The sequence below is a fragment of the Podarcis cretensis genome (assembly GCF_951804945.1).
Source record: "Podarcis cretensis genome assembly, chromosome: 11".
In the NCBI taxonomy this organism is placed as follows: Eukaryota; Metazoa; Chordata; class Lepidosauria; order Squamata; family Lacertidae; genus Podarcis; species Podarcis cretensis.
In genome coordinates, this window is record NC_137180.1 from 41,053,212 (window position 1) to 41,076,441 (window position 23,230).

A 23,230-nucleotide genomic window follows, 5' to 3' on the forward strand; every position below is an offset into this window, starting at 1 on the left:
ATGGCAACAAAATCAACGTTCCCTTGGCTCAGGCAGGAGATGCGCAAACGGTCGCTCTAATGCAGGAGCATGGTTTAATATAATTCAAATATGCAATGGGAGAGGACAGAAGCTGATGGAATTCAGGGATGTCTGACAGCATCTTAACACTATCAGATCAGCTGTGATGGGAAGGCATGTGAGCGGACTGTGCAGATCAGGAGCGCATACGCAAAAATCCAACCTTTTGAGTGTGCTTGACACAAAACTGCATTATACAAATTGGAGAACATGGTCAACCTGTGGCCAGCCAGATGCATGTGGGAAACTGACAAGGAGGACCCAAGCGCTCTCCCTACCTGTGGCTTCCACAAACATTACTGCCTCTAGCCATGGAGATCTAGCATAGTCATAAAGGCCATTGACAGCCTGAGTGATTTATTTTGTTACCCCTGTCTCTCTTCTTCCTCTTCACTCCCTTCTTCCTTCCCTTCGTCATCACCTTCCTTTTGCCAAAATGTACATTTAAGCTCCCCAGATCAGGAAACTTCTCACTTTTACAGTCCTGCAAAGAACTGGTGATGGCACAGACAAAAAAACAACAACCCATAATGCTCAGAATACAGTCCTAACACAAAGAAAAAGGGATGCGGGTGACGCTGTTGGTTAAACCACAGAGCCTAGGACTTGCCGATCAGAAGGTTGGCAGTTCGAATCCCCATGATGGGGTGAGCTCCCATTGCTTGGTCCCTGCTCCTGCCAACCTAGCAGTTCAAAAGCACGTCAAAGTGCAAGTAGATAAATAGGTACCGCTCCGGCAGGAAGGTAAACAGCATTTCCGCGTGCTGCTCTGGTTTGCCAGAAGCGGCTTAGTCATGCTGGCCACATGACCCGTAAGCTGTACGCCGGCTCCCTCAGCCAATAAAGCGAGATGAGCGCCGCAATCCCAGAGTCGGTCATGACTGGACCTAATGGTCAGGGGTCTCTTTACCTTTACCTTTAACACAGAGAAAACACAAGCAGGGAGGCAGTGATCAAAGGGAAAGGAACAGAGGAAACCTGATGGAATTATATTATATACTATTTGCAAACATAATGCTTCCTGGGAGAAAATAATAAATTAAATATCAACCTTGTATCTGCACACTTACAAATATTTTTCCTTTCCTATGTAGGAAAATAAGGAAGGAAGGAAAGGAGGGAGTTCAAAAATAGAATTGATATTAAAGACCACCCATTACAAAACAACATTTCAAACTACATCTGGCTGACTCTAGAAAACAGAGGTGCCCCCTCTGAAATAATAGTCAAGGAAATTCCTGAGGATGCTGTGAGTTGTAGTTCAAATCAGCTTGAGGATACCCAGCTGGCAAAGGCTGGTTTACATATTGTGGCCTCTCCCAAAGACTTATGAGAATTGTGCTTCTACAAAAGGGGTAAGACTCCTTTGTCAGAAAACAGTAGCGCCAAGTAACGATTGTATGAAGGGGATGCCTTTTCTTATAGCTATATCTTACCTTTTTCCAACATGGAAACCAAGGTGTTGCACATAGTCTGCATCCAACTAAATTATACCCACTGAAACTCATGAACCCAAGTCAGTCTTGGGTCTACTCTGAGTCGGATTTACATTGCATAAATGTGTTTTCCAGGGGGTCACCTGGCTTTACTTCAGCAAGACAGAAGTCTCATGTGCCTTCAGATCCAGAATAGCTGGACTTAGAGGTACAGGAAGGGTTGCCTCAGTATCTAATGCTTTGCGGAAGTAGTTGGAAGTTTTCAGCACATCTTCTGTATTGGCAAACTTCAAACTAGAGATCAGCCTTCTCCAACTTGGTGCCCTTCAAATGCTATCAAATGACTCCTATTATCCCTAACCTTGCTGGCTGGGACTGATGGGAATTGAACAATAGTTTCTAGAGGGCCCAGGTTGCAGAAGGCTACCATAGATCATAGAATTGTAGAGTTGGAAGGGAACCCAAGGGAACAACCGTTTATGTAACTAAAGACTGCACACAAACCCATCTAAAGCACACTTCAACAGCCTCCTGCCCTGAATCCTGAGAGCCGTAGTTGACTTCTGACAGAGCTAAAATTCCCAGCACCCTTAACAAACTGCAGTTCCCAGGATTCTCTTTTGGAAAAGGAGGAAACATGCTTTATAATGGATGGTGCATACACAGCCTAAACCAGACAACAGGATCCTGGCAAGGAGGAAAAGGTGGGACATCATGAAAATATTTCGACAGATGATGAGCAAAGCTGCAAAGTCCCATTTACCAGTTTAATTGGAACCAGGAGGAAGAGCCTTCCCAAGGTGGTGACAAAGTGGCAATACTTTGGACTGGTGGCCAAGTTACACATTTCTGAACACAGGGCAGCCTGTGGTGGCATTACAGCTGCATGAGCTAGGCCTGACAGGCCAGCTCTGAAGTCAGAGATATTTATGGATCAGAGTCTCTTTGGTGATGCAGAGTATAAAATGTTGTCGTATCAACAAGGGTGGGGATGACAGAGCATCAGTGTGGAACAGAAGGGCTCTGGCAGCCATTCCACAGAAACAAGTTCCTGTCTAGCAGAGTTCCTTTTTTCTTGCTGCAGCTGTTGAAATACCAAGCAGAGAAATCTCCTGGGCTATTGAAGCACTCCCCTGTCCCAGCTTCTAAAGACGAGACATGCTTTCCTCCAAGCTGCTTTCCTCCAGTCAAGACGCGTTGTCATCAGGAGATCAGTGGGAGACATTTGGCATTGCAACCTGCTCAAAACATTGGCTGGCAAGAAATAAATCTATGGATTTTTATTAAGATGAGCCGCTCCTTCCTCTCCATGGACAAAGGTATTCAGATCATAGAATCATAGAATTGGAAGGCAACACAAGTAATCTAGTCTAACCCCTTGCAATGCAAGAATCTTTTGCCCAGCGTGGGGCTTGAACCTACAATCCAGAGATTAAGCGTCTCATGCTCTACCAGCTGAGCTATCCCACATCAATAAACTTTGCTGAATCTTTTGTATCCTTTGAGCTATGAGGAGATTCCTCTTGACAGCTGTGGTAGGCAAACCCTGGTAGGATTTGTTGCCTGCAAAACCTCGGGAAAATTAAATTCCAAACGATGACTGAGGTTTGGAATGGGCTGAAGTATTCTCTCCTGTGTAAATGAAACCCATTCCGTCTCATGCATGCAGACAGGAAAGACAGACAGATGAACATACATGCACTGCATAGACAGAGCTTATTAAGGAGAGCCAATTGTTTCACATAATGTTTCCCTAAGATGTCATCAAAATATGAATGAGGCTTGTGCATTGTCACACTTACTTTAAGCTTCTAGCGCTTTTAGAGGAGACATTCCATTGTTCAAAAACCTCTCTGGTTTAGTGCAATCCACAGCACACTTAATAGGAAGAAAGCCCCTTGATGCAGTAGACCTCACTGCCTAGAACTGCTTCGTTAGCATTCTTCTGCCATGTTTACCTTTATTAATTCTGCAGTTTAGCATGAAAACATATGCATAAAGCAGGGAGGAAAAGCACTTGCATAGCAGGGATGAGGAATCCCTAGCCCTCCAATTGTTGAAGGATTACAACTGTGATCTTTGTAGCCCTGTTGGCTGGGGCTGGTGGGAGTAGGAATCCCTCATCGGACTTTCCAGAATATGAATCTTGAGTTTGCCATGTGGTTTTGAGAAGGGAGACAGGAAAACCCCAAACATAAACAACTTGTCACCTGGAACAGCTTCTTTATGGGCTGATTTACACTGCAGTCTTCACCTTCAGAAGCACGCAGGGAACGTAACTAGGCTGCATTAATGCCTTATTTGTAATAATAATAATAATAATAATAATAATAATAATAATAAAGTGACAAAACATCGAGCATTAAAAACTTCCCTATACAGGGCTGCCGTAAGGTGCTTATTTCCTTGACATCTGATGGGAGGGCGTTCCACAGGACGGGCGCCACCACAGAGAAGGCCCTCTGCCTGGTTCCCTGTAACCTCACTTCTCGCAGTGAGGGAACCGCCAGAAGGCCCTCGGAGCTGAACCTCAGTGTCTGGGCTGAACAAGCCAAAAGCCAACACCTCGGAAGTAGGGGCTGCTGCTGAGTTAATGGATGGGGAGGTCTCACATGGAGATGACACTTATGAAAGCTTTTGTCTCCACGCTGGGTTTCTTATACATGCCCACCATGAACTGAGCACTTCTAATATTGTTAGCATCTCTCTTGCCTCTTGGTCCAGGGGCAGCCATTAGTATTTAAACTCAGTGCAAAATTGACTAGAGGAACTTGGGTTGTTTCCCAGTAACCAAGGAAGGCTTCATCCCAGTCATAAGCAAGTTTCAGCACCAACGGGTGTTTTTACTTCCCTCTCAAGCAACAGATATCAAAAAGGAGTCCAAAATCAACTTTCAAAAAACTAATTTTAATCAAAACAAAAAAAAAATTGTTGATCATTAACAAGTTTATAAAACAGTGATTTAGTTACATAAATAAATTGATATCAGTGTATCAAATCTTAATTACTTTCAACTTCATGAGCATGTTTACATGGGGTGATGAAATACAACCTTTTTCCCCTAGTATAATAAATAAAATGGAGAGCATGAAACAAGTTCCCCCCCTCTAAACAAACAAAATCTACAAACATACTTCTAGCATGTTCTCTAACAAAGGGAACAAGAGACACGGGACAACTTTTGCACCAAAATGTTAAAAAAAAAATGCTTTAAAAAGCACAAGGGTACAGAACCATCAGCTAAAATAAAGGACACTATACTGTAACCAAAGTTGGTAATAACAGTAATAATAAGATAATGAACAGTTTGGTAGTTAGATCTCCAGTTTGGTTATTTTAAAGCATTAAGACAAGGCAAGATAGAAGGCTGCTTTCTTTTGAAGTAATTCTAGAAGAAATAAAAAATATTTTTTGAAAAAACAAACGAACTGAAAAGTAGAACAGTCATACCTACACAACTTTCTGTCCTGCACAAAGTCAAATACCTATGCAGAATATATTTATATATATATATAATATATATGTTATTTGTGCACAAAGGTTAGCTTATTATTAGCTCACTGCAAAGGTGTAATGTATTATGTCAATTGTTTTGGAAAACATTGTAGGTAGCCACAGGCAAACTTCTACCTCACAGTTGCCACTTGTGAACTAACCACAGTGGGTATGAACCACATGGGAAACTGGCCATTTGCAGCGTCCGGCCGCGTGGCAAGGCAATTTTTACGGCACAACTCTTTTTTCTCTGTTGTGTCTGGATCAAGACCAGCAGTTTTTAAAAAAATGTCACCTTACCAATGGCCAGGTGCTACACGTGGCCAGGACGTCACACAGGTTTCGTGCACACCTTGTTAAGTTTACAAGTAGCGGCAATGTAGGGGCGACGTTATCTGTAGCCATCCTCTGTGTGAAAAAGGGATATTTAAGTTTTCTAGGCTAGGAGGCACAAACCCCAAATCTGGCATACTGTATGTATTCTTAATGCTAAGGCTTGCTGCTCTGGCTGTGTTGTCCCCTCTTGACTAGAGTACCTGTTACAAGCACGCAAGTGTGGATACATACATATGTATATATGCATACACTCGCCTGTATAAATATATATATATGTATAAAATTCTCCCCAATTTCCATCCAACAATTCAATCCAAAAAGGTGGCTCTGCATAGATGCCCAGCATATTCAGTTCATCACCTGAGCCAGCCCTGAAGCTGGGCGCACTTTAGTCTTTTCCAATACGTTTCCTTGTTTGTTTAAAAACCAAGCTACTGCAGCTTCAAGTATTTTGCATTATAGGTTTTTTTTTCTTTTTTTCTTTATAAATTAGTTAACGTTATATTTTATTCTCAATATTCCGACATATAGTATAATATATATATATATACAGTACAATAAATGCTCTCATTCTTTTTAATTTTATTTTCCAGATAAATCCCTGAGAATGTATGTTGACAGTCGCTAAGTTTCCACATGCACAAGCATTGTGTGCCATGCTTCTGGATGAACAAGCACTGCAAAGCCACGTGGGTCAGCCTTTGAAACTATTTAGTTATTTGTGTGGTTGGGTTGGTTGGTTCATTTAAATAAGCTGAAATGTCGGGATGAGTTACAAAGGAGTAAAGCTGGAGCCATTCGAGGTACTTATCACAGGATGGAGGTGTTTGTTTGGTTTTGTATTTTTTTTAAAGCCATTGCAATATATTTCTCTTTTTTCTTTTGTTTTGAGGCTGTGAACATATACAGAAAGAACAGGAGAGCTCTGTGGGCTTTTGCCACTTGACAACATATACTCAGTGTAAACCAAACTTTTTATTTTTTTTAAGCCTCTCAATCTCTCTCATACGAAAACAGAAAAGGAAAGGGGAAGAGAGAGGAAAAAAACAACACACAAACTTTCACAACGTGACAATTTAGTTTTGCAAACTCAGTATATAACTATACACATATAATACCGGTGTGGCTCTGTTTTAAGTTAAAAAGGATACAAAGGCAGGCTCAAGTAAAAACATACCACCCTCCCAATGCTCCCCCCCCAACCCACCCCCCCCCCCATTCACACACGTTTTTATTGTCAACCAAACCGTTCGCGAACCAACATCATCAGTTTCTTTTTGCCTTTGTAAATTTGTTTCAGGTTATCAATGAACTGTGTAAACTGAATGTGTCCGTCGTGAGCCATTAAGAAGGTCTCTCGGGCCTTGCTCAGGAACTCTATGAACTCGCTGTAATGCCGGGGACTGATGTGCGTGAGCCGGGAATGGGTGGTGTTAATGTATGCTCCGATGGTGGCATCCAGGAGCTGCCTTAGCGGCGCTTTGTCCAATGACATCAGCTTGCCCGAGTTCCTCCTTCCGTGGAGCCCCACCATTCCGGGAGTGGTCAAAGTACACCGACGCAAGATGTCCGACAGTACCGTCGCACATTTGACACTTTTGACCACCAGAGGTATGATCGCCGCCAGCTCGTTCTTCCCGAGGGAGTGGCTAAGTGCGCAGGCCCACAAAACGTCGTTAATGGCAGGGTGCGTGTCCTGATTGTAACTCAGGTTGAGATGCGTCATGGCCAACGTGGCCAGCTTGTAGGCCCGCATAGGGTAGCCGCGATGCTCCATGTACCGCGCTATAGTGAAGAGCTGCGTGTAGCTCATGCCGGTTGCAGCAGCGTCGAGGACAATTTGGTAAGCCGTCTCAAAAGCTATGTGATCCTTCTCGCACAAGGTCAGCGCAGAGAGGGCGCAGTTCTGAGGGTCCTTCATGGCACACTGAAGAGCAAGCGTCCTAGCACTGCTGGCAAGCTTCTCTTGCTGGTGGCAGTCCAGATGCAGGCGGACTATAGTGCTGTTGGACATCACCGTGGTCGCAACAATGCTAGTCGCTTCGGTCGGAGTGAAAAGTGTAAACCAGCTTTGCATGATGCTATCCAGTGCATAAACACCTGTGAGGCACAGAAGGAAACGTTTGTCACCAAATATGGCAGACCCTAATACGTATCTAGAAAGAATGAACCTGTGACTGGGGGGGGGAGGAGTCTTGTCTGTAACACTCTGTAGAAGACCCCACCAATGTTTGTGTGTTGAGATCAGGACTGAGCATTCCTAATAAAATGGAAGAACAGACCCAACCTATCACAGCCTATGAGCAACGTTGGTTCTTATTACAGTGGTACCTCAAGGTTAAGAACTTAATTCGTTCTGGAGGTCCGTTCTTAACCTGAAACTGTTCTTAACCTGAAGCACCACTTTAGCTAATGGGGCCTCCCGCTGCCGCCGTGCCACTGGAGCACGATTTCTGTTCTCATCCTGAAGCAAAGTTCTTAACCCGACATACTATTTCTGGGTTAGCGGAGTCTGTAACTTGAAGCGTATGTAACCTGAAGCGTATGTTACCCAAGGTACCACTGTACTTTAGCCTGCACACCTCATTTGGAAGCAGGGGTGCCAACTTGAATAAAAAATGGGGGGGGGGGTACACCCCACTCCACATAATTGATCACGTGATGTTGTGCATGCACACCATTTAAATGGCAATGCCCATCAACTTTGGGGGGCTGAAGATCCCTTGGCCCCTATCTTTGGAAGTGATGAAAACTAGATTGAGAATCCCAATGATACGGCTCCAAGAAAGATTAGCGTACCAAGGCAACACACTGCTATGCAGTTTGTGTGAACAAACTGCCCCCCCCCCGCAAGCCTGAGTGTGTGTGGCCCATTCCCAAAATGTCCCAACGCTCAATGTATTTCCCTCCTAAAGAACTAACACTCCCGTCCATGGAAAAAAAAAGGAAGTCAAAACTGAACTGGATATAACCCCAGCAGTAAAATAGAAATCTCTGTCCTTAAAGGCAACATCTTCATCCAGAGTCACTACCAGCCTTCCGATCTGAAATGTGCAGGTTTCTTTAGTACCCTTTTGTTGCTCTTGCGAGGGCGAACAATGACTGATGGGCTTCATAAATTGAAGCTTATAGGCAGCTTGAGTGCCTCATTATTACTCAAAGTAATTTGCACACATCTGTGCACTCATCTAACCACACCCAGAGGTCCTTATTTTGCTCAGTTGGGCCCTGCTGTACTATAATGCATGCATACACATACCCCCTCCTTTCCCAATACTAGGCACTGAGGCCATCCACTCAATGCCAGGCCTTCATTTACATAAACAAACATGTCCCTCATTTACAAACTTCCTAGAGTCTCAGAGGTGATCTTTGCTTGACATTACAGCTTCCTTATGGAAGCTATACATATATATGCTAATGTACAGCGGAATAAAAAAGCAATTTGCTTGCCAATAGTTAACTGAGCAAAACACACTTGCCCTCTAATATCTAGAACTCAATCTAGGTTTCAATTAACTTGGCCAAGACAAACATGCTATTAAAAAAGAGAAAGAGAGAGGATGCAAATTTGCTGATAGCATTGCTTGATAGGAGAGCAAAGAATAGTAAACTCAACAGACACAGGGAAAATGCAATCCTAACCACTAAGTGTTGAAGTGATGTAGAAAATCTGCTTGGGGAACAGCACCCATCTTCATAAAACCAGTAACAGAATACAGATTGGGTTTTCCTTTCCAGTTTCTCAGAAAGTAATGGCACTCTACACTCCTGCACAAGTCTGTTGGTGGCCAAATTCGAAAGCTGCAAACCATAAAGCAGCCGTGAGTAACAGATAAAACTAGGAATACAGCCAAAGGTTTGGACAAATCAGTTTATGATTTTAGAAGACACACTGAAAGGAGTGAGAAAAAGAGAGGCATGCATGATCGATGCGGCATTTAAGAGAACATGCAGCTCTCTAAAAAGTTATTTAATTTGAATAACTTTGTAGATAACTTTACTGTTCTTGTGAATGCACAACCACTAGAACACTACTGGCATTTCATAATTTGCTCTAAATTTGGGAGACTATGAGGGGAATGCCTTTCTCCTGCCTCCTTGACACAGTTCATATAAGGGAACACTTTTCAGCTTCTATCCTCATATAAATTCCTGCAAAGGAGGTTCCCAATCTTTTATTTGGGGACATAGCAAGTAAGGTTAAGCTACGTCCTTCAGGTGGCTGCATTCCTCTGTCTGTTTGGGATCTCCTGCATAGAGCTCAGGCTCTCTTGCTGAGGACAGTTTAAGTTTTGTACTCTCAGTTCATGTCAATGTGGCATTACGGCACAGAGACAGGTAAATTTTAAAAAAACAAAAACCTAGATACACATTTGATGTAGAAGTACCCAGGTTCTTCTTGGAAGAGCAGCATATAGAGACCATCTTGGCTGCAAGTCCTGGAAGACCTGCTCCCTGCCTTGCACGCTTTGTGTCATCTGGTCTGGGAGGGTGGGGCCCGGACTGACTCCAGCTACAAAAGTGAGGCTGCTGAACAGGTTCCTGGGTTGGGGTATTGTTGTGGTTGTGGTTGTTGTTATTGATATTTTTTGTATCTTATGATTTATGTGGAAATAGTTCAATTTGGTTGTGCGTTTCTTAATGTTTTATATATTGTTTTGTTGTGTTTGTAATTATGTGGGTTGTTACTGTTTTTTTGCATGTTGTAAGCCACTTGGAGCATGGTCTTAACTTTGGAAAGGCAGCATACAAATAAAATGCTTGATTGACTGATTACACCATTTCACAGTGCTAGTTAAATCAGAATTCATCAGAGACCAATGGCACCACTTACCTACTTCTGTTGCACATGTTACCAACCACCTCACCATCTCCCGCCGCCTCCAATTCAAGGTTGACAAAGTCATGCGCATCACCTGTTCACAAAAAATGAGCATTTTAGGGAGACTCAAGACTAAAACTGTAGCATAGAGTTATCACAATGCAAGAAAAATGAGAATACGCATTGCTTAGAAATTAGTCAAAAGGGGCACTTTGGAGTCTCTCCATCAGCTCTGCCGCAAGAAAGAGAAGCATTTCTTACACATCTTAAGTGTTTGAGAGAGGAAAACATTACATCCAGAAAGCAGCTTCTCTGGGCTACAGGCTCCCTGACTTCCCCAGGCTAACCCACTTGTAATCTAATAACGTGGAAATTCTGGATTTCTCCCAGAAACTCCAACTGCTATGATGCCAAAGGTAAGTAAGGAACAGGGAGGATTCCCAGTCTTCCTCTCCGTATCCCCAAGCTGAAGTAGGGTGAGCAGATCTTTGGAAATTTTGGAACCAATTCCCTGGTAATCTGCTTTTCTCCCAGTGTGCCGGGAGATCCAAACTATTCTGGAGTTATGCAAGCAGTTACACATCTAAAGATAAATATCATAACCTTAAATAGCAGTAGTTCTTACCTTTTTCAATATCACAGACTGCTGCTCTACTTTACCTATTCTTTGCAATCCACCACATTTTATGGTTACTGCATGGAAGGCTTCCAAAGAACTGAATACTCTGTGTTCCAATGCAGCTGGACTACGTACTCTAACATAATTGTTTCCTGGATTGTCAGCTGAGATAGTAACATCCACACAAATTGAGCAAAAATCTACCTACTACCTAGTAATATTTAATATACTCCCTCACTCTATGGCTTTGCATTCAGTGCAGCTGCACCATGAGCAGAGCATTAAGTGGTATTTTGCCACCATTTCTTTGGAAGAGTTAGTCAGCATTTAGGTCAATTTTATGTGTGCCTCACACAGTGTAGACTACAGTTCAAGAATCACTGCATTAGAGCACTGATCTAACAAAGGAAAGGTGTCCATTAGGCCTGGACGATATATCTCCCAGGACCAGTATGTGGGGGCAGACTGCGATGACAGCGTCACTCAGCGGCATATCGCTGGTGAAACCGTCACCGCTCGAGTCCCTCTGCCTCCATCGCCCAGTGCGCTGAGGGAGAAATAAACTAACTGGGAGCTGGAGGCAGTGGAACTCAAGCGGCGGCAGCTTCACCAGCTATATAAGGTAAAGGTAAAGGGACCCCTGACCATTAGGTCCAGTCGTGGCCGACTTTGGGGTTGTGGCGCTCATCTCGCTTTACTGGCCGAGGGAGCCGGCGTACAGCTTCCGGGTCATGTGGCCAGCATGACTAAGCTGCTTCTGGCGAACCAGAGCAGCGCACGGAAACGCCGCTTACCTTCCCGCCGGAGCAGTACCTATTTATCTACTTGCGCTTTGACGTGCTTTCAAACTGCTAGGTTGGCAGGAGCAGGGACTGAGCAACGGGAGCTCACCCCGTCGCGGGGATTTGAACTGCCGACCTTCTGATCGGTCCTAGGCTCTGTGGTTTAACCCACAGTGCCACCCGCGTCCCTTTTCACCAGCTATATACTACTGGTGAAACAGCCATTGCACTCTGCCTTGGCAGAGGGAGAATCAAGCTGAATCAGTGAGGTGCCTATACAGCTTGTTCCTTCCTCTGCTTCTTTAAACTGCTTGGCTGAGGAGCATGCAGCTGTCCTTGCCTCAGCCAAGCAGTTTTATGGAGCCAGCAGTGGGATGGGGGCTCTGCTTAAGTGAACGCAAGTAGGAGTGAGATTGGGGCCGCTCAGCTGGGGAGCATGAAGCTTCCACTTCCCGCCTGGCTGCCTTCTCTGGGAGGGTATGTGGAGCCCACCCTCCTGGTGGAAGGCAGCCAGGCGGTGTAGGGGCTCTTTGATGCTGCTGGCGGCCCCTCTCTGCAAGGCGTGGAAAGGGTGGGCTTTGCACCCTGCACCTGTTGGATTTCGTCCGGGAGGGTGGGCTGTGTCCTTCTTCCTGGGGTGAACAAGCCCCCCACCTGAGGAAAGAGACAGCGCACCTGCACGGGCGAAGGCGAAGGCAGTCCAATTCACAAAGCCTGACAGGTTCTGTGTGCTTGGCTACTGTTGCTTGGTCTGTCTGCAGGAAGTGGGGGGCAAGCAGGCAAGGTTGCTCACCTCCCCCCCACCCACACACCAGCAAAGGCAGAAGGAGCTTGGTCAAGGGGCCCCAAGTCCTTACGGCTCCAGCACAGGGGAATCAGGGCTGGCTCCATTAGGGGCAGCTCTCCCACCCCCAGCAGAGCCTGGTCAAGGGGCCTCGGGACTCACGCAACTGGGTGCAGGAGCCTTTTCGCCCCCCGTCTGAGCAGCAGGCTGGGGCCAGCTGTATTGGCCATAGCCCATGAGGTGCTGGGGTGAAACTGCCTCAACTCCCATAATGAGAGCTGCAGCAGCTTCACGCAGCATCTCGCTGGCTGGGGCCAACACAGATTTTTTCTACAACGTGCTATATTGCCAAACCGCAGTGTGTGGCTGGCGATACACCATGATGCTGAAAACCAGCCTTAGTGTCCATACTTCTGAGGGTTGAGGGTTTCAGATGTCTAGTTCTAGGACTGGATCGGAGCACATTTCAAAAGCAGCCACACAATTTATACATGCTGTGTCTGTCAGCCTGTGTGCTTCTTTAATACCAAGAATACAAGGTAAATCTACTGATACGTCATACAACTTGTAACAGCAGGGCACCTTTTTTTTTTAAGCCAGCTAAGTGAAAAAGTAATAAAGATTTTCCATTTAATTCCCTTTGCCATGCCATCTGGTATAGCAATAGAACAAGAAGAGCTCACCGACCATGGATGAGTAGGAAAAGTTCATTATAAACTGGTTGTGCCAAGAAGACATGTTCAAAATTGATCCAAGGTTTTATAGTATCTTACTGAAGATTAAAACAGCATTAAGAAGAAAAATACCTGAAGACCCAGCTCCAGAGAGACTTTCAAAAGAGTGATATCTGGCAGACTGTCCATAAGCGTTGCTATTTTAAATGCATCCTGGGCAAGCTTGAAGATGTGCGATGAGGAGTGAATGTTTTTCTGGATAGATTCTAACACTGTTTCAAGCCTTCGGACATCACCTGCAAGGTCAGCCAAAATTATATATGCATGAACACAAGCAGTGACAGAAATATTGCAATGTGCCATCGCACAGACAGTGTCATCAATATGCATCTGATGTGGTTATCTCCATACCATCTGAAGCAGATGCAAGTTGTGATGGTGCTGAACCAGTGCCTGGAGGTGGCAGTGGACTAGATGAGAGCCTACAAACTGGAGCTAAATCCTTAGGAAATGGAGCTGCGGTTGGTAGACACTACTCATGTCCAAGAAACTTCCATCTGGCCTGCTTTAGGTCAAGCCGCACTCCCCCTGAAGAAGCAGGTGCATAGTTTGGAGCTGCTCTTCGTTTCATCTGTGTCACTGGAGGCCCACATGGTTTCAGTGACAAGGTGTGTCAATTTGCAGCTCCATCGAGTTCACCGGCATAGTTTGACCACACAGTTTTGCAGTCTCTGGCAACTGCTCGTCAACGTGTTCTGTATAGGGTTATATTTGAAAATGGTCTGGAATTTGCAGCTATGTGCAGAGTGCTGCTACTAGAGCATTGGTTGGTTCTTAGCTGTGCAGCAATATAACACCTATCTTGCAGGATCGACATTAGCTGCTTATACATTACTGGGCTCAGTTGAAAGGTGCTGATGTTAACATGCGAAGCCCTGAATGACTTGGGACCTAGGTACGTTGATGCAAAGTTTCTATCCACAGCAGTCTTCCTATGTTTTGAGACAGTAGAGGGGGCCATTTTTTTAATCCCACCAGCAAATGTTGCTCACTGTGTATGGATAGGGGCAGTGCCTTCTCAGCAGTTATATCCCTGGTGTGGATCTCTCTTCCCTTAGACAGCTACATCACTGAACACACTTGTTTACAGAGGCTTAGAGAGGACTTGGTTAAGCCAGCTCTGCTTTTTACTGCGGTACTGTTGCTGTCGTTGTTTATTATATTTTATTTGTTTCAAATGCTGCATATTTTTACTGATCTATTATCTATCTACAAACAATGGAAATAAATATTTCAAAGACTTCCTTTGTGAACAGATACTAAACCCAACATTCTAGATCCATGTTTTCTATTTCTATAGGAATTCATCTATGTACCAAAATAAATCTGCTGCACACACGTAAGCTGGACATGCCACATGGACAGCAAGTGATGTGCTTGTGTACATTTTATTTAGTACTGCTTCGGCTACTTAGCCTGGCTCACTGTGGATATATATGCTACACTTCCTCTTCCTCACTCTTCTGCTTCAGCAGAGCCAAGAGATCAAAAGCTTTTGCTTCCATACACAATTAACTGCATTTGAACCCTAAACTGTTGTTACTTGGTTAGTCTTAACTATATTTAAGGAAACACATCAATTTCGTAAGTCATGGTTTTGAGACTAGTTTGTTTCTCTAAACCTTGGTTAAGATTAACCACACTTTGTCAAGAGTTTGAATACAATGATCAACCATGGGTTATTTAAACAGGGAAGTGGGAGCTTCCAATCTCCCCGCTTCCAACTGCACCAGAGGACGAGAAGGGAAAGGGGAGCTCATTCATGTAATAAGGGACTGTCCAGCTTTTTGGAAAAACCATTGTGGGCACCACAGACACACTGCAATCAAGTACAACACAACTTATTCCATAGTCTGCCACAGAATGCTTCTTTCGAGTCTAATTTGAGCAGAGAGAAGAAACCCTGGGAGCACCAGGAAAGGCCCATGCAGACATTATGTATACCCATTAGCACCACATTGGTGAACAAGACCAATATAAACTCATGTATATAGTCAACTAAAAATAGATATCTGCTTAATTGCCAGCACTGTACCTTTGGCTGCAGTTAGCATAGTTGATGCCAACTCACACTGCTGAGATTCAATGTGACTTAGAGTGAACCACCGGGGGTACCGATTTGGAACGACTGATGCAATGTGATGTGGACGAGACATATCTCCTGATGGAGCTGTGGATTCCAATACTAGTAATCTGTAAACAGGAAACACACATACGTGGATAATTAAATTATAGTCATGAGAAAAGTTGTGCCTTCTACAGAAATGCTGCAATATGTAGACAAAGGTCTGGTTAGTTTCTCATTACAAGATTAAGGCTGCATTGAGCTTCAGGCTCATACGCTGTGCCCCTCCTCCTCCATACACAGCAGGGGGAGGTTGAAAGCTCCTGTCTTTGAAGGGAGTGCAGTTCCTTGTGGCAACCGTTGTTTGCAAAGTTTAAAGAAAACCAGTTCCCTTCAGTTCAGCTATCACACAGATCTGTGGGCAGTTCAAAGGCAAAAGCTTTTGATCCCCTCCTCTTGCATGCGAAGGAGGAGAACATGTGAGCTCAAAGCTTGTTATCGTAAGGACAAACTGTGGTTTGGTGTTATGTCTCAACAAGGTCATAGGCAAAATGGTCTTGCGTGTCGCACTAAACCATAGTTAATGGTTTGCTGTGAATGCAGAACTTGATCCTGCTTTGCTCCTTCCCTAGTCCAAGCAACAAGCCACGATCCCTGGCTTAATCATTATATTCAAGCCAGGGATCATAGTTTGTTTCACTCAAACAAGAACAAACCCTAGCTATGGCTTATGGTGTGGTGCATACTCAGCCTTTGAGGGCAGGGAGGAGTCTGTTTCTCCTAATTAAGAAAACTAGAACTTAAATAAGAATTTCTCCATGCTTTGGACCTTTAGCATCTGTGTTTCAAAATTAAGTTTCAAAAATGGTGGGGGGGACATTTTTTCTCCTGATATGACTTTCCTCACCTTTATGTTTTTAGTGGGAAAATGGGACATTCTAGTAATGGTTTGGTATCTGCCAATTTAGCAGACAGCCATTTAACTATCTGCAAACTAGTGAACATCATTTTAGAAGCTATTCTGGGGACAGCAGTTTCTCTTGCAAAGAAAAAACCTCTGCCTAACATAATGCAAAGAAGTGAATATGAAGCAAACCTACACATAGTGGTTGGAAAAGGTTACAATAGCTTTAACAAGAAATAGTTGCCCTAAGCTGATAAGTTATTTCTCTTCCTACTACAGACCTATTATTAGAAGGGTCTACACTGTAATTTACTTGAATGAAAATAGCTGGCTTTTTTTTTTCATGAACTCCCTATCACGATGATTCAGAGCAGCCTCAGCCTTTCAAAGGTCAAAGAAGTACTGAAGGACAGTTGGAAAAGGAATGTCAACAAGCAGAATTCTGTGTGAACATGTGCATCTGTGGGATTTTATCTTCAACATCATCATTGGGAATGGCCCTCTGAATCAGGACGGCCCTCTGAAGAATTAGTATCACTACTACTGCTTCACAGTTAAATGGTGCCCTCCGGCTTCTACAGATGCTGGCATCACTCAGTTTTACGTGGTTCCACGGATTCTACAGCCATTTTCCTGCTTCTACTTGTGCAAAAGGCTCCACCAGATTTTGCACAAGAAGAAGGCTGTCTTTAGATTTTTTCCACCTTTTATTGCATAACTTTATAGCCTGAGGTGCAAAACAGCCCTCCCTTGAGCAGAAGACGCCATTCATGTATGCAAGCACAGCTTTGCAGCCTAGTTTACAAAGCGTCTGGTGGTATTCCTCTCTCTTGATAACAATCATAAGCAGAATAATTTATGTGTAATAGTTTTTAAAACTACAAAACATATCATACAAAATGAAAGCGAAATTATGCAAGTCTTGATTAATTTGCACCATGCGTATACGTTTTCATAATGCTTGCTTCTCTTGGTGCAGAATCCAATTCATATGATTTTTAATTTTCAGTTTTTGAAAAAATTAAGTTCTTGAAATGCAGAGTATAGTCGTACCTTGGTTGTCAAACAGAATCCATTCCGGAAATCCATTTGACTTCCAAAAACATTCGAAAACAAGGTACAGCTTCCGATTGGCTGCAGGAGCTTCCTGCACTTAATTGGAAGCTGTGCAAGCCCCGCCGGACGTTCGGCTTCCAAAGAACGTTTGCAAACCGGAACACTCACTTCCGGGTTTGCGGTGTTTGGAAGCCAAAACATTCAAGTCGCAAGGCATTCGGGATCCAAGGTGCGACTGTACTCTACCCCAAGCATGCAATGGACATATTCCAGAGTTGTAGCATACTTTGTTCATATTACAGGCTGTGTTACTGTCTCAAGTTGCCTTAGCTCTAATAGAAAATTTTGTGGGTCAAACAGAAGAGTCTCTCTTTGGTAGACCAGATGGGTCCCATTTCCACCCTGCTCTTAGTGTGTGTCACAGTTGTATTCCCAAAGGGCTTCCTTTGAGATATATAAACTCACAGCCACCCCAAGGAGTAAGTTCAACACTCCCTTGGGACAGGCCTAACGCCCTAGAACTGAAAGCAAAAGGGAGACTATCAGCTATTTTAATGCTGTGACACACCTCATTTAATTCCAATTTTCTATCCAGGAGTGCCCAAGGATGGCTGGTAATGAAACGGACAAAAGAACTGGACTGACCATGCAGCAGCATAGCTCTAACATGAACGTTATCCTCTCCTTACCCCACCCTCACCAGCTCTGAGAGAACAGGAAGGGTTGCCCATTAAGCAGCCCTGAAAGACAGACTAAACAGATTAGAGCCCTGGGATTTACTACCAACAATGATAAACACAACTGAGTACTTCAGAGAGGTTTCCACAGAATGCACAGAGCTGCAAGGAGGAAACGTTGCCATTGTTTTCCAAGTCAGTCTGTGTTTGCAAGACAGCTGCTCATACTTGAAAAGGTGAAGAGCTACCAAGGCAATTCGCCCCAGTGCTATTTATTACAACATCAACAAGCCCAGGACTGAGGCTTTTGGTGTCAAGCACAGCAGATATCTTTTTTTAGAAAGATGAAAATCAGGGTTATCTCTTGAATTTTTACTGCTGGGAATTTCATTTTTGGAGCAGGGGAGAGGATTAAAGCAACTGAACTGCTTGTATCAGAAGGTTAAAAAACAGAAGTTAGAGAACATTTTCAAATAACTCATGCTATGCAATGTGTGAGTTAATTGGGTGCTAACCAGTGTTCAAACCCACCTGTTCCTTAAATCAGTCTTGCGGTTCTTGTTCATTCACTCACTCATTAGATTTCCCATCCTATAGCCAAACAGGTCTCCAGGGTTACTCAAAAACTAGATCTAAGACAAGTGCAGAAACACTTGCATTGAAAGTATAGGCTTCAACAACCTACTACAAACACACAGATAAATCAAACACATTGTGTACATCCTCTATCAGGATTGCTATCCTTAAAGGAGGAAGTTGTTTGCCAGCCTTCTTAAAAGTCAAAGGAGCTTACCTGGTGAGCCCCTTTAGAGATGGGAGTTCCACAACACAGGGTGCCACTACAGAAAAAGCATTGCTCCTTGTCACCATCCTTTTTACCCCCGAAAAGAACAGGTGTGTGGAGCAAGGCCTTCCCTCATGACTTTATGGATGAAGGGAGCTCATACCGTTGACCGGGTTTATGCTTCTTTTCTAAATGAGGTTTAAAGACACGTACCGCATTGCTCTCAGTGCAGTTTTGTATGCTAGTTCAGCATCATGAGGTAGGAGAGAGGTGAAAAGATACTTGGCAAATGTGTGCATTGGAACACTCTCTCGATGGATGATTTCACCTAGACCGCTATAGGGTCCAGCTATGAGGGAAGGGATTTGGGAAAGGGAAAAAAAAACAGAAAGTCTTATAAATAGTGCTGTAGTTTGATTGTACATAAAATCGAAAGTGCTAAAAGTTAGCTAGAAATATTGTAATAATCCTTGCCCCCAAAAAAAGCACTCACAGTGAAGAGAAATAAGCTCTCTGGTGAGGGGTCCTCTAAGAAATGTGTAGTACTAAAAGAAAATGGTGGTGATAAATATATCTTATTGAAGCAAATAAGGTGGCCTGGCTATAGCTTTCCTTCTTGGATTCAAAGAGCCCAGAACACTTCATTTGTTCTCTTTTCATTCATTGGTATAGAAGCTATTCCATGTTTTCTTTAACGTTAAGCTGACTTGTTATGAAAATTGCTCCTGTGGCAAAAATGCAGGGAGTTAGCTGACTAAGAAGCATTTCTGCCATGCACGTCAAGCCAAGGTATCTGAATCACCACCCTCGCTACCCTTGGATGTAGTCAAATGATGCAACATAGGTGAGCTTGGACATAAGTGTCTAAGCAGGGAGAGGACAGGAGTGTGCTCATGTGCTCACACATTTGCATGTGGTGGGTGGGTGCATGTAACATCGCAAAAGGTTTCTGACCTTTCCTCAGACCCTATGTTATTTGCTACTGAGGTATGTGGGCTGTAGCACTGGGGCGAGTGGCTGCACCTCTTGCTACAAGTGGGGAGGCAGCCATAGTTCAATGGCAAAGCACAAACTCTGCACGAAAAAGGTCCCAGGTTTAATTTGAGAAACTCTGGGAAACCCTGGGAGAGCAGCTGCCAAGTCCGTGTACTTAGCTGGACAGGCCATTTGCCTGATTCAGTAGAAGGCAGCTTCCTATACTTTAAAAGGGCAGCAGAGGTTGTCAGCTTAAGAACTACATTCTATGAAAACACTGAAGTGTAGAGAATTGGAACCACCCGCTCAAATCAAGCTGAAACTAGATGAATCCATCCTTTAAGGCAACACCCCCCAACCCAAAAAAAAAACTGACAAAAGGCTCCAAAGTAATGCTGAAAAAAATGCTTTTAAAAAGGCACGCACTTGTTCTTTAAAGATTCCCTAATGCTAATATAGAACATCATTTTGACGCTAACAGAAAACCCGTAATGTTTTATCTCATTTTTCCAGAAGGGCCATATTGAACACACTTCTAAAGAAAACAATGACATCTACAACTTTCACTACTTATCGCTACTTTTAAACAGACCCACCCACAAATCCCACAGTGCCCATAGTGCCAGCTTCTTCTTCTTACATTCTTTAGCTGTTAATTACATTAATATTACAACCACCAAATAGGAACTTCACTTGTCACGAGCATGGGCCTTGGCTGAACTGCACTGCTAAGAAAGATGTTCTGGGCGTCATGATTGGCCTCTGCCAATCCAACAAGAGACCAGCCCTATTCTCTTGCTCTGTCTAAGCAATGGAAAACTCTTGTGCTTTGGATTATCGTGTGCATGTCTTGTAAGCAATACACTTTCTCTAAAGGATGATAAAAACACATCACTGTATTTATTTCCCTTGGGTTTTAATGATTTACAGTGTGACACTAGCAAGAAAACGTCTTTGTTGCAAAGTTTCAGGCACAAGTATCAGAGTGTGATTTCTGACGTAGGACAAAAATCATACTTTTACATGCGAAGCTACTTTTGGTCCCCACCAAGCTCACAGTATGAAATTCCTCATAAGCAATCTAAATTGGGCCAGTGGAATGAGTGTCTAGGGCAAGTTTAATTGCACACATTTACAATGTTTCGCTAGAAAGTGGTGGTGTCATTATGAACTTCAGTTTCCTTACATGCTAGCCTAAACTAACGGGGGGGGGGAGATACTTTTATTTCAGATAATACATAAACAAGACCCTTCCACTTCCACATCAATGTGATGTTTAAGTATAGTATGGGGGTGGTGTTGGGTGTCTGATGGAAGATCTATAAACAACCATTAGATTCCTAAGAACCTGATAATTACCAGATAAGCCAAGTCCCAGAGGAGTACCTGGTCTTTTTATTAGAAACTGCTGAAAGAAGTGGTTAGCATCAATAGTCAACTACCTTCTAATAGGAAGACTGCTTGCTTTTGGAAAATCTTCACCAGCGTGTCATCCAGTTCGATTTCCTGTAGCTTGGAAATTAACTGTTCCTCATTCCGACAAACTTTCTCTTGTGCATACAAGCCATCAGGCATTATTCGCTGCTGCCCCAGTCCTATCAATGCCACTTCCACAGCCAGCATCAAATAAGATTCTCCTTCTTCTAAGAATTTGTGGGCAGGCAGGTGATAGTACTCCAAAGATTTGTACTGGCCCATATTCTCTGGAAGGGGGGAAAAACATCAAGTCACTCAATAGTTTACTTGTGGTTACACGCCTTATTTGTGCCTGTCCTCCTGCATCGTTTGCAAGCCTCCCGCAAACTTTCACAAAGGCAGCCACCCTCACAAGGTAGCCTTGGGCATGCCACTCTCTTAGCCTGAGTACCCCCCTATCTACAATATGGCCAATAGCACTGACTACCTCATAGGGTTGTGCACTCATGTCAAGTACACTTGAAAACACTAAGCAAAAGTATTGTAAATAATGCCAATGCCAATACTATTAGCAGTAATAAGGCGCTTGCTTTGCAGGCAGAATGTCCAAAGTTCAAGCTCTGGCATCTCCAATTTTAAAGGATCAGTTTTAAAGGAAAAGACCTTTGTCCTGGGAGCTGATGCCAGTCAGGGTAAACAGTAGGCTAGATAGGCCAATGGTCTGCCTTGGTAGAAGGCAGCTCCATATATTCTGACAGTAAGGCAAGATTACTATTTTGTCTGCACACCTGCAAACTACATCCCTCCCTCGTAAGCACTGTCAACACCTCTATTCAGCAAATGTTTAAGTTATGCTGTTTTGCAAGCATGGTTGCAAATAATAGGTCTAAAGCAAAGTTAAAACCACAGCATGCTTAAAAATACATCAAGTTGACCCATGATCAAATTTTACCTGTGAAGTCTGAGAACACATGGAAGCTCTCGTCATCAACCCTGCAGGCCTCCATAAGGCTGCTGAAAAGGGTGCCGATTGGGTCCAATGGGTGCCCAACCCAGCCTTCCAGGTTAGTTATAGAGGTAACACCTTTGTGGAGAAGTTCTACATTAGAAAAATAAATGCATGCAGCCTTAGTGACCATACAGTACTTTTAGTAAGCAAAACAGCTTGCATTTCCCCCCTTATCATCCTGATTTTTCAGACATGGAAGCTGTAGCTAGCAACAGCATATGCACCATCAGTGACCACAGATAAACTGGATTTTGAACCCAAATACTGTATCTTATAAGAGAACACATTATCCAGAAGGCCCATGGCCATTTTTCATTCAGGGAGATGCATCAATGCCAACTGCAGAAGAATACTGACTGAACACAGCTTTGCTTAACACAGAATACCATTTTGTTCTGCCCCCCCTTACCAATAAACAGAAATACAGAGCCAGTTCTACTGTGCATCAATTAGAACAAAGCAATTTCTCACTGCCAATCATAGTAAGCCATAGATCACAACTGCCTACCCTACTGTCTATGCAAGACTCCTTGATTATAAGCTATACAAACTCTCTTTAGAGTCACTGCTGAAGGATTTATAAACAGGAAGCACACTTGTGGTATGCACAGAAGAGATATCTATTTTAGTTTCCTTGCTGGGAAAAACAAGGAGCACTATTTTAACTAAGCTAATCCTGTGGAACTGGGAAAAACAACAACCCAGGCATGTGTCACATGACAACTCTTAAAAGATCTACCTTTCAAGTCAGCTAGATCTGCCTTATTTGCAAAATGTAAAAGGTAAACAGATCCCCTGTCGATAGAGTCCACTGTCAGGGGCACCTATCCTGAAGCCCACAGGCTGGTTAGTAGAGGGCTTACTGCCAAGTAGAGATGCTGGGCAAAGAAGAAGCCTAAAACTACTGCTGTTCTCTGTAGAGCTGAAAGGCACATGCATCATCAGGATGCAGGAGATCCTTCAGGTGCCCTGTCCATCAGACAGAGAGTCCTTCATACACTCCTTTTTTCCGTTCTAACACTATGCAGCTTCTGAAGAACCTGCAACCTCCCATTTCCCAGTAAGGAAGGGTGAACAACTCCAGCGCCTGTATCTGGCCTCAGAGAGATGAGTTATGAGTGGAAGCAAGAGGAGGGTGTCTAGAATAATGGAAGGGAGCCCTGCAAATAAGTTGTCCAGTGCAGGCAGCTCCTGTGTAATCCTTGCGCAAAACCCTATTTGTGTATACTTTGTCATGTTCTCCAGCTACTACCAGGTAAACACAATTTACTAC

General features: G+C 43.7%; 2 protein-coding genes across 3 annotated transcripts in view; one reads left to right on the plus strand and one right to left on the minus strand.

The window, feature by feature from the left end:
* The window catches only part of ERCC8 (ERCC excision repair 8, CSA ubiquitin ligase complex subunit), a 355,379-nt gene that overhangs the window by 83,887 nt on the left and 248,262 nt on the right, over positions 1 to 23,230 (plus strand). The gene's annotated exons all lie outside the window — the stretch shown is intronic.
* Positions 4,383 to 23,230, minus strand: part of ZSWIM6 (zinc finger SWIM-type containing 6) — a 99,471-nt gene continuing 80,623 nt past the window's right edge. The window contains exons 8-14 of one of the 2 annotated variants that reach the window (XM_079995308.1): positions 21,901 to 22,032; positions 20,975 to 21,235; positions 18,771 to 18,906; positions 15,107 to 15,264; positions 13,144 to 13,307; positions 10,165 to 10,246; positions 4,383 to 7,427 (exon numbers count right to left, since the gene is read on the minus strand). In XM_079995308.1, coding sequence (XP_079851434.1) covers positions 6,565 to 7,427; positions 10,165 to 10,246; positions 13,144 to 13,307; positions 15,107 to 15,264; positions 18,771 to 18,906; positions 20,975 to 21,235; positions 21,901 to 22,032 — 1,796 coding nt within the window. In that variant the 3' untranslated portion in view covers positions 4,383 to 6,564. Of the gene's footprint in view, positions 7,428 to 10,164; positions 10,247 to 13,143; positions 13,308 to 15,106; positions 15,265 to 18,770; positions 18,907 to 20,974; positions 21,236 to 21,900; positions 22,048 to 23,230 lie in introns of both variants that reach the window. The other variant, XM_079995307.1, reaches the window with a different exon arrangement.